The 18,685-nt window shown below is 37.0% G+C and overlaps 3 protein-coding genes and 1 long non-coding RNA gene across 6 annotated transcripts in view; 3 read left to right on the top strand and 1 right to left on the bottom strand.

Moving 5' to 3' along the window:
• The window catches only part of eif4a1b (eukaryotic translation initiation factor 4A1B), a 9,242-nt gene extending 4,401 nt beyond the window's left edge, over window positions 1-4,841 (top strand). The window contains exons 7-11 of the mRNA XM_016558111.1: window positions 2,622-2,765; window positions 2,961-3,098; window positions 3,643-3,732; window positions 4,055-4,134; window positions 4,228-4,841. Of these exons, the coding sequence (XP_016413597.1) occupies window positions 2,622-2,765; window positions 2,961-3,098; window positions 3,643-3,732; window positions 4,055-4,134; window positions 4,228-4,372 (597 nt within the window). The 3' untranslated portion in view covers window positions 4,373-4,841. The remainder of the gene's footprint in view (window positions 1-2,621; window positions 2,766-2,960; window positions 3,099-3,642; window positions 3,733-4,054; window positions 4,135-4,227) is intronic.
• Window positions 4,842-7,844: 3,003 nt separating this feature from the next.
• LOC107744453 (transcription factor Sox-19a-like) lies at window positions 7,845-9,845 on the top strand. Its single transcript, XM_016558112.1, has 2 exons — window positions 7,845-8,749; window positions 8,854-9,845. Exons 1-2 carry the CDS (start codon window positions 8,106-8,108, stop codon window positions 9,098-9,100), a joined length of 891 nt encoding a protein of 296 aa, XP_016413598.1. The 5' UTR covers window positions 7,845-8,105; the 3' UTR covers window positions 9,101-9,845.
• Window positions 9,846-12,371: 2,526 nt separating this feature from the next.
• Window positions 12,372-16,623, top strand: LOC107744456 (uncharacterized). The gene is made up of 3 exons (XR_001640481.1): window positions 12,372-12,382; window positions 14,192-14,198; window positions 16,560-16,623. It is a non-coding gene; the product is annotated as an uncharacterized LOC107744456 (long non-coding RNA).
• LOC107744454 (mannose-P-dolichol utilization defect 1 protein-like) overlaps window positions 16,546-18,685 on the bottom strand; it is a 4,815-nt gene continuing 2,675 nt past the window's right edge. For 2 of the 3 annotated variants that reach the window (XM_016558113.1, XM_016558114.1), the window contains one exon: window positions 16,546-17,401. In XM_016558113.1, the coding sequence (XP_016413599.1) occupies window positions 17,255-17,401 (147 nt within the window). In that variant the 3' untranslated portion in view covers window positions 16,546-17,254. Of the gene's footprint in view, window positions 17,402-18,049; window positions 18,094-18,685 lie in introns of all 3 variants that reach the window. The other variant, XM_016558115.1, reaches the window with a different exon arrangement.

Raw genomic sequence — 18,685 nt, forward strand, 5'->3', positions numbered from 1 at the left:
TAACGATGAGGCAATAATAATTGGTTCAAATAAAGTATCAAAACCAAGTAATTACATGGTTTTATTGAACAACACTGTTAAAACACATAATGTAATATGCCTATACATAATATGAACATAACCAATTTAAGTACATTATGTATTATAAAAAAAATACCTGCAGAGGGCGCCAACGACCTGATGACGTTTCACTTTACAGCGTGATTAAACAATGTTTAAATCCATTTAATTTTAATAATTGGCCACGTGCAGAAACTTTTATTTTGAAATCGCGATGTACAATAAATGGCATATTTGGTAAATTTGTTCTGGCAATCATAACGTTCTCATGGAGAAGACATGATTACTCTGAGCTGTTTACAAAGCTCCGCTGCTTTTTAATTCGTTTTTCTATCTAAATATGCGCTAGATGGACATCTTTGAGCATTGCGCCTCGCAGCTTTTTCAATGTGTCGCGCTTCTCCATTCATCAGGGCTGCAACTCTGCAGTTGGACACTATTAGACGCATCTCGTGTTTATAAGAGCAAAAAATTCTGCTTGGCTAGTAATGTTAGTTTGGTTGAGAGTGAAAGCTGTGCTCCTCTCATACCATTGGTAGGCGAACTCATGGACTCGAAAGTGATATCAACAAGTTTTTTTAAAATGTAGGATTATTTTTTTCCTGCACGCCAGAGATCTGGCACGGTGCCTGGGAACTTTAAGCCCTGAGAATCATTATTTCTGTGTTACAAACATTCAAATCACAGAAGTACTGGGACAAAAGTTTATAGTTCAGATATAAACTCTGATGTGTACGGTAGCGATTAAAATAGAGTAAATATCCTTTTGAAAGTAATTTGACACTTCAAATGAAGATTTATCGATTACATTGTTACGCCAGTAGGTGGCGAAAAGGGGCTGTTAAAATGTATTTGTCTTTGAATCATAAATTACCGGTAAGTTACCATTAAGAGATCATGTGTGAACAGGACCTTTTCAAAAATCGTGGTAAATTTGTTCTGGCAATCATAACGTTCTCATGGAGAAGACATGATTACTCTGAGCTGTTTACAAAGCTCCGCTGCTTTTTAATTCGTTTTTCTATCTTTGAACATTGCGCCTTGCAGCTTTTTCAACGTGTCGCGCTTCTCTATTCATCAGGGCTGCGACTCTGCAGTTGGATACTATTATGCGCGTCTCGTGTTTATAAGAGCAAAAAATTCTAATTGGCTAGTAATGCTAGTTTGGTTGAGAGCGAAAACTGTGCTCCTCTCATACCACTGGAAGGCGAACTCATGGACTCGAAAGTGATATCAACAAGTTTTTTTATTCGGTCAAGAATGCCGATTCATCCAGTAATGAAACAAGTACATCTTGAGTGAGTCATTTAATCATTAATTCATAAATTACATGTGATTTTGTTTAGTTGTCTAATGTTTTTTCTTCAGAATCATGAGAGAACCACAACTTCCATTGGGGAAAAAAAGAAAGAAAAAAAAAACTTTATCCAGAATCATGCAGTTCTAATTTTGCACACAAACAGCTCTTAAACCGTTTTTATGTAGCCTGTTGATTTTTGTTCATGGTATTCAGCTCCAATAAATGGTTTGCAAAAAAGAGACACAGGATAAATGTTTGATATCATTATTTAATCACATTGGAATCGAAACTGGGAATCGAAAAGAATTGGAATCGATAAGCGGAATCGGAATTGATAAAATTCAAATGATACCCAACCCTAGTGTATATGAGAATATGCTTTTGCCAAAGCAGCAACAAGTACAAACAAACACAATTGGCAATGAAATCTGGATTTTTGTCCACATCAGTTCCATTAATACCAGTAGTTTTTTAGGAGACCCAGCTTTGTTTAAGGGGTCATATCATGTGCTTATGTGTTTGTTTATGAATGTGAGTGAGATATATCCAGCTGCAGCCCCGCAGCCCCACACGTTTCAGGACACACAATCCAGACCACACGATCCAGGCCGGAAGTAAGGCGAACCATATATGGTTAACGGTGGATCTGTCGCAGTTTTGTAGTGCAATTTTCTTTTGTTAGATGTAATATGAGCTATCCCAAGAATTTTGATAGGATTTACAATATTTAATAATACACAAAATACAAAAAAATTATATTGTTTTTTTTAAAAAATTTTTATTGATATTCATTTTGATCAATCTAGTAAACCCTAACATTTTTTTTGACTGTAGGTTATGATGAGATATTTAGGTCATGTTTGTTTTGTAACAAATACTTAAAGACACAGAGAATGGACGTTTGATGTCAAGAATACTTTTTATTTTAAAATTCAAATTGAACATGGAAAAAGTGCAACATACTGTAAAGGATGACAACAATTCAAAGCTTCAGAAATAAATCGTGAAAGGCATGCACACAAACAGTATTTATAACATAAACATTTAACGTTTGAACAAATTTTTCATCACAAAATGACATAAACTTTACTCACCCTGCTCTCCGCCATGTTGTTACGTTTTACTAACTCCGCCCCTCACTTCCGGCCTGGATTGTGTGGTCTGGATTGTGTGTCCTGAAACATGTGGGGCTGTGGGGCTGCAGCTGGATATTATTGATGTGAGTAGGCCTCAGCGTGTTGTTGTGCCGTCTGTCCTCCAGGTGGTGCTGCTGTCAGCCACCATGCCTGTGGAGGTGCTGGATGTCACTACCAAGTTTATGCGAGAACCAGTGCGTATCCTGGTGAAGAAAGAGGAGCTCACCCTTGAGGGTATTCGTCAGTTCTACATCAATGTTGAAAAAGAGGTACAGTGCTGACAACTGTCCGATCTTGGGGTACTTCTATGCAAAGCCATAATAGCAGAAATGCATGAATTACATGCATGAACACACCAGAATTTATCAGGGTTTTTAAAAGGACACGTTGAGTGTTCATATGCATTGATTTTGACTAGTGGCTGTTAACAGGTCATCGTGTTGGTGTGTATGTGTTTTTGTCAGGAATGGAAGCTGGACACTCTCTGTGATCTCTACGAGACTCTGACCATCACTCAGGCAGTGATCTTCATTAACACGCGCCGGAAAGTAGACTGGCTCACAGAGAAGATGCATGCCAGGGACTTCACTGTCTCAGCTCTGGTAAATACTAAAAGTGCCACACTGCAACTATAACTGGAACCAGTATTGTTGGGATCACTTTCAGATAGATATACATATATATATTTATTTTCTTATTAAAACAATCAAAATCAACAATCAAAATATAAAACGAAGATTGTTGGTAGCTAAACTGTTTTGGTTCCCACTGACTTCCATCGTACAAACAAAAAATACAGTGGAGGTCAAGGGGAACCGAAACTGTTTGGTTATCAACATTCTTCAAAATATCATATTTTGTCTTCCACAGAAGAAAGTGTGTTCAGCAGAACAGGCATATAATGCATAACAGGTTTGAAACGACATGACAAATGAGTAAAAGACAATTTTCATTTTTGGGTTAATTATCTCTTTAAATGTATTCATTTATTTATTTAACTTTTGCGCTGTGCTTTGATGCTGTGCATTTTTGTATTCATTCTACACACTGATGGTCTGATATGTGCTCCTATATATAATTTTCTGTCTAATGAATACTTTAAATGTAATGTATTATATATAGCATGGTGTGTGTTATTTTTGTCAGCATGGAGACATGGACCAAAAGGACCGTGACCTGATTATGAGGGAGTTTCGCTCTGGTTCTAGCCGTGTCCTTATTACCACAGATCTGCTGGTGAGCAAATACATCAGTGCATGTTCTCCTAATGGAATGAATTCTATTACAATCGGGTTCATATAGCAGATGAGGTTGCCAGACTTCCCTGACTCCTTAGTACCCTCTAGTGCTTTGGGGTAATTATAGTATCTGGTATAAAAATAGTGTGTATCCTGCTATAGATGGCTCATTCTGTCCTTCCCCATAGCTTTATCAAGCTACACGCATGTATACGTTAAATATCAATGCTAGCAATTGTAAGTTATAGTACGTGAGCTTTGATATTGGAATTGAAAAACACTGGGAATAAAAAAGAAAATGTCTTTTATCTCATTCATAGGCCAGAGGTATTGATGTCCAGCAGGTGTCTTTGGTGATCAACTATGACTTGCCAACCAACCGTGAGAATTACATTCATAGGTTTGTGTTTGGTACACCATTCTAACCTTGAGCTTGACTTAAGCAAATTAATTATTTTCAATGACACATTTGCGTCTTCTTTTATACTCTTAGGATTGGTAGAGGAGGCCGTTTTGGCAGGAAAGGTGTAGCCATCAACATGGTGACAGAAGATGACAAGCGTACTCTGCGGGACATCGAGACCTTCTACAACACTACCGTAGAAGAGATGCCCATGAATGTGGCTGACTTGATCTAGAGATTTATTTGACCTGATCTAGAGACACCCCCTTCTCCCCATCTCTACAATCTCGCTCTTTATTTTCTAGTTTTAAGCACTTCTGAATGGAGCAGGGAACGTGCAACTCCCTGCGCTTCCACAGTTGCAATTTCATTTTCCCCAAAACTGATCAAATTTTATAAATCTCAAATGCTGAATTTACATCACTTTATCTCCATCAACGTTCATAATAAACATTGAAATATGGGCTCAACCATCTTCTCTTATGGAGAAGAGTAGCATGTTTTGTCACTCTGCTCTCGATTAGTCATTCTGGGCTCGTGTTTTTTTTTTTTTTTTAGCTGGGAATCATCAGATTTTTTGGAGGGGTAACTGGACTACAGTTACTGGTTTCCAGCTTCTGTGCATTGACGTTTCTTTGAGCACACCTCATGCTGCTGATGTATTTGGGCCATGTGGTAAAAGTGTGTGTGCTAGCTTTTAATCCGTGTCTCTCGCATGTATGATGCTTGGCTTCTTTCAGGCTTTCTCTGGACTCTCCGGCTCTCTCGCGAGGCCCCCACTTAAATTTTGATTTGATTGTCGACACAACACCAGGAGACATCAATGTGTTTCCTCTCTTTATTCTCCTGCTCTTGCTTATAATGAGACTGATCCCATACATGAGAATGACTCATGGACAATAGCTCCGGCACACTCCATATTCAGCCTCCACATAAAGTAAGGTTAATTGTATAATAAGTGTGTGACAATGACCTGCGACAATGGCTCGAGTCAATATTGACGCCGTACAGTGGGGTTTTGCAGCGTCAGGCCGTGAGCCAGAAGAAAACGGCAGCTCACGTGTCAAGCGTGGGATTTTTTTACATTCCTGCTCTGGTTTGAGGTAATACCACTTGTTGCTCTTCTATGGAATATTGGTGTGGTAAAATGGGCCATAGGTTTCAGTCACTCAACGTGTCTCAAAGCCAGAGAAAACATACTAATCCAATAGAAGATTCTGGCTTTACAAGCCACTGTCTAACACCGAGACCATGCATGGCTACTGCTGGTTAAAATCAACAAGTTTTACACCTTACTAATTAGCTTTGCACAATTATATTCTTTCAGTATCCTTAAAATTGTTTCTACAACGACACTTGTAGAGCACATCTAACAAATTGTTATTCAGACTTCTATTTTATGATCATGCTCCATTAGCAGAATCAATGTCATAGAAGAATAACTTTGGTTCCCCCAAAAACGACTTAAAATAACTTTTTTCTTAGTGTAAAGAAAATCTAAAGAGCTATACTTTACTACACTAAACTTTTTTTCACCATAAACAACTTTTTGTTCCATGGATGTTAAAGGTTCTCCATGGAACCATCAATGCCAATGAAAAACGTTTATTTTTAAGAGTTGTGTTGTCAATGATTAGACTGGAGAAACTAAAACAAAAGAGAGGAGAATAGGGTACAGAAACTCCTTCTCCTGTTCTTGGAGTGCTGAGGATCTGATCAGTTTTTTTACGGATGAAAAAAATAATGCCAAATTCAAAAGGGGGTTTCCACAAACAATTATTATGCATGTTGTCAATGATTAGATAGAAGAAAAAAACAAAAAAGAGGAGAATAAGTACAGCAAGTTCTCCTTATCCTATTCTATTCTGTTCATTGTCACATATCTTACTGATGGTCAGTCGTAGTGGCTGTGTTTGGGGATGCAGGGCTCACAATAGAAGTGTGAAGTGAGGCATAGAAACTAATGTGTATGGATGGCTGGGTGATAAGGAGCAACTACTCACACCTGCGGTCATTAGAGAAGACGACTCACTGGGGTAGAAGAGATCTAGCTAGAAGACATTCAGCTGCATCATGGAAGATAGCTAAGAGGGAAAAAAGAAAAAAAAAACATCCATAAAGTCTTCAACTATACAAATAAAATGTGTTGTTTTGTTGTTGTTGTTTTAAATCAGGAACCTGAAAAATGTTCTTTATGTGATCACATCTAAATCCACTGGTTTTATTCCAAGTTTTTAGTTCCACGTTTTTAAAGGGGCAGTGCACAATTGCAACAAAACTTTTAAGTAAACTCTATAATTATAATGGGTATTATTATAAATATCATCACTAAATGTTTTCTTAATGCATCAACAAAAATATTTTGTCTTTTATTTTCATCTTCTTTAATCATGAGGACACCAGCACTGCATTTCCAACATTTCTTTGCATGCTGCTGGCAAATGTGCACGTCTCTCTCTTTCTTTTCAAAATTAGCATGAAATTAGCATATTAGAATGATTTCTGAAGGATCATGTGACACTGAAGACTGGAGTAATGATGCTTAAAAGTTCAGCTTTGCCATCAAAGGAATAAATTACACATTAGAAGTTTTTTGAAATTGTAGTAATATTTCACAATGTTACTGTTTTTACTGTATTTTGATCAAATAAATGCAGCCATGGAGAGCATAAGAGACTTCTTTCAAAAAGCATAAACAAAATATAATTATTCCAAACTTTTGACCAGTATTGTACATATATACAGCAGAGTGAACATTCCTCATTAAAATGTTTTATTAATGTGTCCTTATGTATCAACTCTGTTATCATCGTAACTCCACTTACTAAAATGATGTAGAATTCCACAAAAAACTTTGTCATAATAACAACATCATCCTTTGAGAATGTGAATTCTTTAAATAGATGTAAATGTCTCCAGCATGTTTGTAATCACTTTTTTGTGGTATTTTGTGTTGTTGGTCAGTAGGGAACAATCTTAAATAAGACACTAATGTTACTAAAGCACACTGTAGTGTCATGACCTTCAACACAAAGCTAGTAATGGTTAAATCAACTACAAAACGAGTCAATCCTGTTACTTTTTTAAATGTATTTTTTAAAAGCTATATAATGCAACATATATTAAAACAATTAAATGTAGCTTTATATGGCACAACGCAACATTTAAAGATAATTTGTCTTATAACATATTTATAACAACGAAACTTCCTGTAAAAATCACCTATTAAAAATACAGAAAAGGCATCCTTTTTTTTTTTTTTTGCAATAAACCAAATAAAAATTATTGTCCAAAAGCTGCCTTTTCATCAGGTAACAAGTGTCTAAGTATAAATATGGTTTTGTTTTGGTCAGAAATTAAAAACTTTGGTGTTCATTGCAGCTGTGGATAAAGATAAATGCATAGTAGTACACTTAAATGTGTATTTTCAGAAGAACAACTTATACTAACAAACTACATGCACTTGATTTTTTGAGAATTAACTATGGCCACTGTAAAACATTGTAAAATCCGTTTAAAGAGTTGCAGGTGAAGACAGAAACTCTTCTCCCCAAAACGGAATCCTCCTCCTGCTCTTGGCCTCTCCACATTCACCGCACCCCTTCTTTAGTGATGCTAATGTAGAGAGAAAGAAAGCAGCTGGAGGCGGACAGTGATGAAATTCTATTATCACTCAAGCACTGAAAGAGTCGCTGGCAGGACGCACAGAGAGTTCAGCTCGGACCTGTTTCGCTTTTAAGGCAAACTAACGTCACTTCAGAACTTGTTGATAGTCTTTAAGCGTTTACAAACACTTTGGCTGTAGTTACAATCAGTTCGCTCTCGTCTTTTGGACTTGTGTGTCCAGAGCGCAACGCGTAAACATTTACCTTCGCGGACACTGAAAGTCAGTGGATTTGATTTTAAGTTAGGCTAGTTAGTAGTTTACGGTGATACTTCAGTATCACCACTAACCTCTGTTGTCAGCCATGTACAGCATGCTGGAACACGACATGAAGTCCGCCGTGCCACCGACGCACCAAAGCGCGCAGGGAATGACCCAGCTGACCGTTGGACTGACGCACGGAGCCGCCAAACCGGCTGTCAACAACCAACAACAGAGTATCGATCCTATGGACAAAGTTAAGAGGCCCATGAACGCGTTCATGGTCTGGTCTCGGGGTCAGAGGCGCAAAATGGCACAGGAGAACCCCAAAATGCACAACTCTGAGATCAGCAAGCGCCTGGGCGCAGAGTGGAAGCTGCTGACGGACGCGGAGAAACGCCCGTTTATTGACGAGGCCAAGCGGCTCCGCGCACTGCACATGAAGGAATACCCAGATTACAAATACAAACCCCGACGCAAGACGAAACCCGTGCTGAAGAAGGACATCCCGGCTGCTAAGTATCCCCTATCAGCCGGCAACTTACTGGCGGCAGCCGCGGCTCAGGGATCAGGTGGAAGCCCGCGGATGGACAGCTATGGCTGGGGTCACACAGGTGGCTACACTGGCATGCAGACGGATGCTCTGGGCTACAGTCAGCAGCTGCACCGCTACGATCTGTCTGCCCTCCAGTATCCATCTGCAATGGCCACCGCTCAGACTTACATGAATGGTGCCAACTCCTACAAGTAAGTTTATAATTCGTCTTACAGTTAGATATTTGCATGTGCACTAAACGACATGCACACTTAGTTTTGCACAGACTTTAAAAGTTTTCTTTTGTTCTCTCCAGCCCCATGTCCTACAGCAGCACTCCCCAGCAGCCCAGCCCGGTCATGTCCATGGTGAAACCAGACCAGGTGTCTCACTCTCCCACCGGAGCCCACAGCCACCAGCGGGGTCCTTTACAAGGAGACCTGAGGGACATGATTAGCATGTATATCCCTGGTGGAGACAGCACAGACAGTGGAGCACAGAGGGGCTATTCCAACATCCAACAGCATTACCTCACCGGTACAGCACCTCTCACTCACATCTGATCAGGAAACTGTTATTATATCTTCCTGTTTCGGGTCTGGAGGGCCACTGATGTCGGTAGTAGATGTGTGAACATTAACTTGATATGTAAAAAAGGATGAGGGTGTGTGGACACACGGCCGAACTGGAATCCCAAGGCAGCTGGACTTCTGGCCTTGTTGAAGTGCCTCAGATTATTGTATGGAATGTGTGTCGCCCCTTTCTGTCACATTTTTTTTCTTTAAGGTCCATGTCTTTGTTTTCTGCATTATGTTTGATGATTATGCCAGTGGGGCCTGGTGCACTGTTGTTGGAATCGCTCATGGTAGTAACACGGCACATTTTTTTTTGTTTTTGTAATCGACTAGCCAAATGGTTTATTACTGCTTATTATTTGCATAGTCAACCAGCTAGTTTAATATCTCACTGACTACTGACTTTAAAGGCATGGCTGTAAACGCTAAATAGGGAAAGAAGGGAACGGAGCACACATTCCCTCAGTCGCTGCTTGTCCTGATGATCGAAACACCTCAAAATGAATCTCCCAAGTTTTACTTTTAAGCTTTCATACCATAAAACTTTGTAACATTGTGCTGCTCTTCATTGTTTTAGGTCATGCAAAAATATGAAATGCACAATGGTTTAGACATTTTTGTTAGTGTAGATATATGCCCTGAGCTTCAACAGATTTTTGTCGCATTAAAAAGTGAAAATGAAATAGAGATCCCGCTTAGAGGGATTTGACTGTATTTTCTATTAAAAAAAAGAACAATTAATTCTCAGCTCCTTTGAGAAATAGAACATTGTGAATAGAAGTGTTTTTTGTGTGTGTAAAAAAAAAAAGGCAAAGTCAAAACGTTTTGAATAATGTTCATTAAAAACGAAAAAATTTTATGAGCTTGTTAAAAGACTGTTTGACTGAGAATGTATTGTTGTGAAATGTTTCTTTTTTACTTTTAAGCCCTTATAGTAAGGGTTAATAATCTTGTATGTGACTTGACAACCTTGATAGAAAAACAACAACAACAAAAAAAAATTTAATAAAGTATTTTATTATTTTTGTACACTGTTCTTTCTTTGTTCTCATTATAATTATATATGAAAACCAGACTACTTTCCTTAATTTTACAACTGAAATACAATGTCATGCCAATCCGTAAATGTGATGCTTTAATAGACAAAATAAATAGATAAATAAAAATAAATAATCAATGGAAATAACAAGAATTTAATAACAAAAAAAGAATGTCTCTCTTCAAAATGATTATTTTCTTATATAAACAAGTTTGTTGCAATGGGCCCCAAAAATGTCTGAGGGCTGAAGCTAGTTAGTTAAAACATTGTACAGGTACGCCTATGGTTAGCATTTTAACTCCATCTGTTTCCTCTTGCACAGATTTTACAAATTCAAACACACTTTACATTGTGACGTTCATAAGTAGCAAATGCTGGAAAGCAAGTAAGCCTCAAGTTTGTTTAACGATAACACGACAGGTGTTGCTTTTCTCCGGAGCCACAACCTACACACTTTGACGAATTAGACGATAATGTGATAAGTGCAAGACAGCCCAGCCCAAACACATCGGCTTTTATTGCGAAATTGCTGAAACGAGCTTTTTCCAATGATTAATCAAAACCCATATGGGTCCGTTTCATAAGGCAGCCCATTTAAAAGCGACCAGACTCGTTTAATTCATCGTTAATACGATAGCGGGCTTATGGTCTCGACATTAACGCATTTAAGTCGATATGACTAATATTATAATTAGCTAAAACGCACCAAATTAAGCAAGCAAAGGGAACAATGAGTGCAGAGGACACTGATTTGGGAGGGACAGGGTCTTGGTTTTGGCGAGTGCTGAGGGGACATGACCTCCGTCACCTAACCCCGAGAAGAAAGTGGACATCGATTAAAACTGATAAAAGTTAGGAGGATCAAAACACAGAGGTCGGAAGAATATCCCTCCCTTTCCTTTTTTTTCATACTTTGCCCGCTTTTTCCAGGAGAGAAAGCGAATGGCTGTCCAGGCCGTAATTGGCCGTTTCGAGGTTCATTGTCCTTCGCTTTTGAGCACGCAGGTGCGCGCAGTAAAAGCTCGCGGTTCTCAGCGCCTCTTATGCTCGCCTTTGTTCTCCTTTCTCTCGCTCTCCTACCGGGCAGAAAATTAGCGTTGCATTGAGTGCCTCGTCTCCCCTCTCTCAGCAGTCCCGAGCTTAACCCGCTCGCTGCTCCCCGCTATTCTCATGGTAATGGTGCAGTCAGGACCGGCTAATCGGGGGTGGAGGGGAGGGGAGGACTGGAGGGAGATGCCAAGGAAAAGTTTTGAAAGGGGGATGGGAGTTATAAACACTCACGCATATGACCGACGACACATATAGTCCGCCGGACCCATAAATGCTATTGCAGGAAGCTGTGCAAAGAGAAGGAAGTCAATAACACTTTTTAAAAGCAGAATATCTTTTGAAAAGGGTGGAAATGACTTCCTGTCCTTTTTTTGGTCAAACTTAACAATTAAGTTTAAAATGCAATGCATACAGCATTAGTTAGAAATATAGGCTATTTTGTCATCATGAACATGTGCATTAAAATTACATTGATATTTTCTGTAGGCCTACTTAAAAAGTGTGTATGTGGTGTAAATTTCCAGAGATGAAAAAGAAAAAGGCATCATAATAATATGGACCTAAGTAGTTATGATTTGAATGAAGCAATTTTCAAAAACATTTAAAAACATTAATCAAGGTTAGTGTGGCTTGTTCAACGTACAGGAAGCCATTTTGTTGTCATGTGACAAAGAAAAACCGAGACAGAAATGTCTCTTCTAACCTGTCAATAAAAGTCATTAATACAAGACAGTTCGACCTTCTCACATTTTGTTCATGTAATGAAGTAACCTTAAAAAAACATGTTGGAAATTTATGATATTTGTACAATAAAATAAATTATATATATATATATATATATATATATATATAAGGTTGTTCCCAAAGCAACAGCAATCCCCCAAACTAACCCCAAAACTCAACCCCACACCCACCAGAGAGAGAGAAGAGAGGGGAAGGGGAAGAAACAGACTCCGCAATTTCAGTTCAACAACATTTAAATGTCTGTTGAAACTTTTCATACACACATATAACCCAATAAAGTTCACAAAGTATCTCTCTTTCTCTCTCTCTACATGCATGCATATAATTTCTCATGAACCATGAATACAGTCACACAATGTTGTCACACTAAACAATACAGCGGTTCTGTGTACACACAAAAGAATATAAACATAATAATTGAAAAAGATGGCTTAAATGTTTTTTGAATTGATTTTATATTAGTTTTCACACTGTTCACAATCTGAGCAATATTGAGTCAAACCAGTAAGTTTTCAGTCATACCTCAAATATTACAAAATGTGCAGCTCTCTTATTTTAGCATCAATGAGATACTATTGCAGTTTTTTCATTAATTAATTTTTATTTTTATATTTTCTCCTTTTATTTTAATTTTTGTTGAAGTGCTAGTATTTCTGTGTATTTTTGTCATTTTTTTGTTTGTTTGCTTTTATATATATATAGTTTTTAATATTTTTCAGTTGTAGTTTTAGTTACTTTAGTACTAAATGAAAATGAGAAATGTTTCCTTGGGTACTATTGTATTAAAATATATATTTTTTTATTTTATTTTAGATTTTCAGTTGACCTTTATTTTTGATTAAAACATGTTTTTGTAATGGTTTTAGTTTTAGTTATTTATAACCCTGATGTGCACAATACAAAATTGATTTTACTCTACTAAGTGATATACTGTATGTAACAGCATGATAAAGTTACCAGATAAAGTTAAACACGTGTTTTTAACCAACAGGGGTATAAGTTTGGCTCTATATTCATGTTTATGACTCGACGGGACACAGTTGCTATGCTCCAGTTCAGAGCTACAACAGAGAGCAGGACCAACTGCATACTTAACCACTGCTGTCTGCTTGAATGCCACCTCAACTTTATTATGCTCGACTTACATGCTCAACAAAACAAAAAAAACAGAAAAGGAACAAGAGAGAAGTAGTGCAGGTTTGTCTGTGCATAAGTCAGATTGTAGGTGTGGTGCTTATTTCGTGGGAGAGAGATATAGAAAGCATTTGCCACCGAAGGATTGTGCAAGAAAAATGAACCGATGAGTGACAAAAAACCTCAACTAGTAAGCAGAATATAGTCACAATCGTCTTAACTAACGTCACACAGCTTAACGCGAGTCACCAGAAACATGTAAATTATTTCAACTTTGCTTGAGCGTCAATCATCTCAGTTATAACACAAGTACTGGTCTATTATCAGCTCAACTTCTGCCATTCAATGACGTTTGTAGAACTAAAAAAAAATCACATACAAAAATCTTAAAATAGATCAATACAAACTAAAATGCACCACATATAACACAATGTTTCTTCTATTCTGTAAATGTGTAATATTCTTGACTTTAACAGGTAGCGACTTTCTTCAGATATCATTAAATGTCATCATTCCACAATATGGTACAAGATCTGATATTGTTCGATACTACATACTTTTTTTTATCAGTATCAGTTGATATGCTGTATTTAATTGTGCATGCTTATTTCCAGCTTTTACATTTAGACTACCTTTGCCATCATCTAATGCTCACTTAAAGTTAATCATTAAAGACTAATAAAATTAATAACATTATTAAATGTAATCTTTACCCAAATCTCAAAATGAATTTCCACTTATTTATACTGTAGATTATACTGTTGTAATGCCTCAATCCAAAACAGTGATTTTAGTTGTTAGTGTTTTTTTACTTCACTTAGACAAAATAGTATAAAACTTTAACATCTACCGTTTATCAGTTATCAGCTGTAACACAAAGAGAATAATCATCTTATTTGCATCCCTACTTATCATATAATTTCTTTAAAAGACAATCATTTCTTCACAGAAAATGTCAAATTTCACTATATTTAAATACTGCAAAGAAGTGTGTACAAACACCATAAAAGCCTATGAAAGGTTATATTGGCAGGTGCTAAAGTGTTTCAGTTAGCTATGGGGAGAGACAGCACCAACTGTATGTGGATCAACATGTTTGCTGAAGTTTAAAGAACTAAAGTTGCTTGATAAACTCGATTTCACTTTTACCACTGAAATGTAGGAATCACATTCCCATCACTATTTTTATGCTTCCTCTGAACCCAACCTGGCCAGATGGACAAAAATTCAAGAACTGTCGCAGGCATGATCGGTGATGGCCTTTTTTTTGGGCCATCTTGCTCTCTCTCACACACATTTAGTTTGAACATGCAAACAATACGTCATTTTGTTTTTTCATCTATTTTAAGTAAGCTCACAGGAGAAACAGAGGAGGAGAGTGTTAGTTTTGACATGCTGCACTGAACAGAAGTGGGATTACAACACTCAGATTAAAGTATTGATCCGCTGCAGCTGCTCTTGCATGAAGGATGAAGAGAGAGGAAGAGAGAAAGAGAGGAAGACAGACACACAGCAATGCTATCTGATTTTTGAGAGAGTGTTTTTCCACTTTACTCAAAATAGCTGCATGGCTGTTTCTTCACCTTATGTGGATGAAGAAACTAAACTTTTAAACATTTTCCAGACTCTCAGTAGTTCATTAAAATTGTCTGCTGACAATGTTATGTGTGTATTTTCATACATAACAGGGGAATTCTGTCGTTTTTTTCTAAAAGTCATAAACATTTCAACCACAGCATCATCTGCCATGATGAAAATTACGTGATGGAAATTACATTTTAAACATTGTTGAATTAAAACGGCTGACTCCTTTGTCTTGCTCATAGTATTTTTATACATCCCAATTACACACAATTTATATATATATACAAATATATATATATATATATATATATATATAATATATATATATACACACACATATACATTTTGCAAATACAATCTTATTTCAAACTTTCTTTGCATACTTTATGATGTTTATCTCCTTTGGTAAAAATGTATAATAACTTCAACAAAAAAAAACTTTATTATGGACACAATTGTTGATCATAATGGAAATCACACCACATCTGAGGGACAGTTATTATTGGTGTAGAAATTAATATACATCACATTCATTTACACACACATATGCATTTTGCAAATACAATCTTATTTCAAACTTTCTTTGCATACTTTATGATGTTTATCTCCTTTGGTAAAAATGTATAATAACTTCAACAAAAAAAAACTTTATTATGGACACAATTGTTGATCATAATGGAAATCACACCACATCTGAGGGACAGTTATTATTGGTGTAGAAATTAATATACATCACATTCATTTTTTAATGTATATATTTTGCTCATTGTTTAGGGCATAATAGATTTAAAATGTAATAATTAATATTTTAGGGTGATTTTTATATTTCAAGACTGAAAGTCTGGGTCTGGAACAATGGTAAAACAATAAAATGTATTTATGAAAAGCACATGAAATGCTGCAAAAATGAATGCTAAAGGTATGTGGCCAGTTCCAGTTTTTAATGCAAACTTCACATTCACACAGAAAACTTCATAAAGGAAAAGATTTAAAATCTGCTTATTATATATATTTAAAAAAAAATAATAATAATCAATCCCTGGCAGATAAAAGTTCCTGACGAAACAACCCTCTAACAACCATCTAAATGAGGCTTACTTCATCTGCATTCATTCAGAATTTTTATTTGTTCATGTTTGTTCAAATTTCAGAACACCATGAATGACTATCTACAGTTGGATCTGGAGTGCGGCCCACACAGATAGAAATACTCACCAAACACTAAGACCACATTCTTCAGATATACAGAAGAACTGCATCAATGGGCTGCTTATCACACACAACCAAACAACACACATCAAAGTGCTCCGATAATACAGACACACAGTTGAAATCTGTAGAAGTCTAAGTATGGAATATAGAAGTAAATCAACATAATTCTTTCAAGTCCTCACACACGTTTCTTTCAGCCCCTCGTGGGCAGGGCGAACAAACACACGCACAGTGTGGTGTTTCCACACAGACACACAGATTAGATCATTATGATGGTAGACTGAGATCTGTCAGACAGGTAGATAAGGAGCGAACCACACGCATGCACACATGCTTTATGACTCATGTTTCAGTGAGTTTTCATTGCTCCGGAAACACACACAGCCCTGCAGAGAAGACCTCCCACAAAGCAGACAGAGCAAAGACTACACAACCAGACCCAACAAACAAAACCACAGCACAGCGACAACACAGCGCCTAAGCAACACCGGGGGACAGGCTGCCTGGCATTTCAATACCTTTAAACTACTTGTTGACTTCACTACTAATCCCCAAGACACTTTCACTCAACATGAGTCAAAAATGGTATAAAGGGAAGCAACAGCATGTTAGAGGAGCTTTAATAGATCAGAAACATATTTTATTAAAGAAAAAAGACATCTGAAAATAAAGTTTAAAGTTTAGAAAAAAAGAAACCACAGTTTAGGACTGAAAAGTGAATTTGCAAACATTTCATGAGACATTTAATGATTGACAACCTCTTTTCCAGGAGTGCAAATGCACATTCTGAGGTGTAAATCCAAGAAAGTAAAAAGATATCTGACCAGGTGCCAGAAAGAAAGAACAACATGTATTTATAGTGATATAGTATAGAGGCAGCATGAACAGTAGAAACTCAGTAATACGCAATATGATAAAGACTACTCTTCTGCCACCTACTGGCGCTTTATTGCAATAATCACCAGCTTTATAAATAACTACTGCCACACAGAGGCTGACTTGTGAATTAACCTTGTGATGTGCATTTTCCCATATTTAAACAAAATGATAAATACATCCTATTTGTACTACATTTACCCAAGCAAATAAAATAGTTTGGGTACTTTCCACATTCTAGCCAAATATTCAAACGTCTTTAGCTGAATTAACTCGATATAGATTTGATATCAGTATGCGATGAAACTATGTGCCCAGGAGCTAATTTAAGAAAAAATGTGCAAGATGGTTTGTAGTTAAACTGAATTAACTTAATCAATATCTGGAAATAATCAAGCTATTACTAAACACAGACCATTTATCTGACAAAAGGTGGAAAATCACACTTACAAACGCCCGCATTGAGTGAACATCAATAGTCCATCAAGTGTATTTTACCTCTTTTATTCAGCCTTGTCTTTCTCCACTTGCCTTTCTTTCTCGCTGTTTATCATGCTTTTACTCCAGTACATCAGGACCTGTGCCAGTATCACCACACTGCAACAGCAGGTCACTGCATGCAACTGAGTTGAGAGAGAAAGGCCTGTGTCCTTCAGAAAGAGAGAGAGATTATATATGTGAAAAGAGAAATGTAAAATGGGAAATATTAACACAGCCAAATGTTTGCTTAAAAATGGTTATCAAACATTTCCATTGTTATTGCTCCAAAAAAAAGTCACAGTTCATTAAACATTGACCTTTTGTGATGACATACCCCAATGCCAGAGCATGTCGTTATACTATGGGGTAAGTTGTCACAAAGGAACCAGTCACTAAATAGCTTTTATTTATTTATGCTTTTAAAGTTTCAATATAACAGAAGTAGCAACAGATCTATTCCTCCATGTTGTAATGTACATCCGAGTGAAACAGATTACAGAAAAAATGTATGGTGAGATACTTGGTAGTTGGTTCTATCCATCTGTTGAATGATTGGAGAAGTCCAGCATATTAAGCATTTTAATCAAAAATTACAGGGGACAAAAAAACAAAATTGATATTTATGCATGAATTGCACAAGTTTCAGACTTTGACTTTGTGTTAAATCCAACATACAAAATCACTGCTAGGGAATGTGACCATTTGTCGAATAGTACATTGACATTTGACTAATACATACAACCAACCCTGTCTCTCCTGTATACTTTCTGCCCTGAACGTGTATGATAATGTGTTTGTGTACTAACTACAGTACTTACTAGGGATGAATTTGTACCCAGAAGTGTACAAAATCTTCCAAAACCTAGGGAACGTCCTCATTTGTAAAAACAGCATAATTATAAAGTAAATAATTTATTTTTTAAATTGTGCAAATGCAGAATATTTTCTGTTAGGGTGAAGGCTGATTTATACTTCTGCGTCGGACCTACGCCGTAGCCTTTACGCCGTAGGCTATGCGTCAGTTTTCATTTATACTTCTGCGTCGTTGTCCGCGTCTACGTGCAGTACACATGCAAACCGCTAGTCAGCAGTGTCCACGGGCATGTTGCTGGTGTAACCCGCAGTACCACGGCAAAAGCCGAAGAAGAAGCGGCTCGTCGGAGAAGCTTTATAGCCGTGACGGCGGGGAAAAAATATCAAATCATTAAATCATTATTTAAAACTACAAAAAGGAGACAACAACGGAACAGGAGATGATGGCATTCTTTCAATCTGCACAAGGACTTGTACCACGGCAGATCAACATTGTTTGTTGCGGACAACTACTGATGTATTATGCTACGTAGTATAATAAATGATAAGACACTTGTTCTTTGCTTTGTTTTATATAAGAAGGTGTAACATTAAAATATATTAAAGTGGTCATATGATGCGATTTCAATTTTTCCTTTCTC

The sequence above is a fragment of the Sinocyclocheilus rhinocerous genome, unplaced genomic scaffold (assembly GCF_001515625.1).
Source record: "Sinocyclocheilus rhinocerous isolate Xijiao unplaced genomic scaffold, SAMN03320098_v1.1 scaffold196, whole genome shotgun sequence".
Classification (NCBI taxonomy): Eukaryota; Metazoa; Chordata; class Actinopteri; order Cypriniformes; family Cyprinidae; genus Sinocyclocheilus; species Sinocyclocheilus rhinocerous.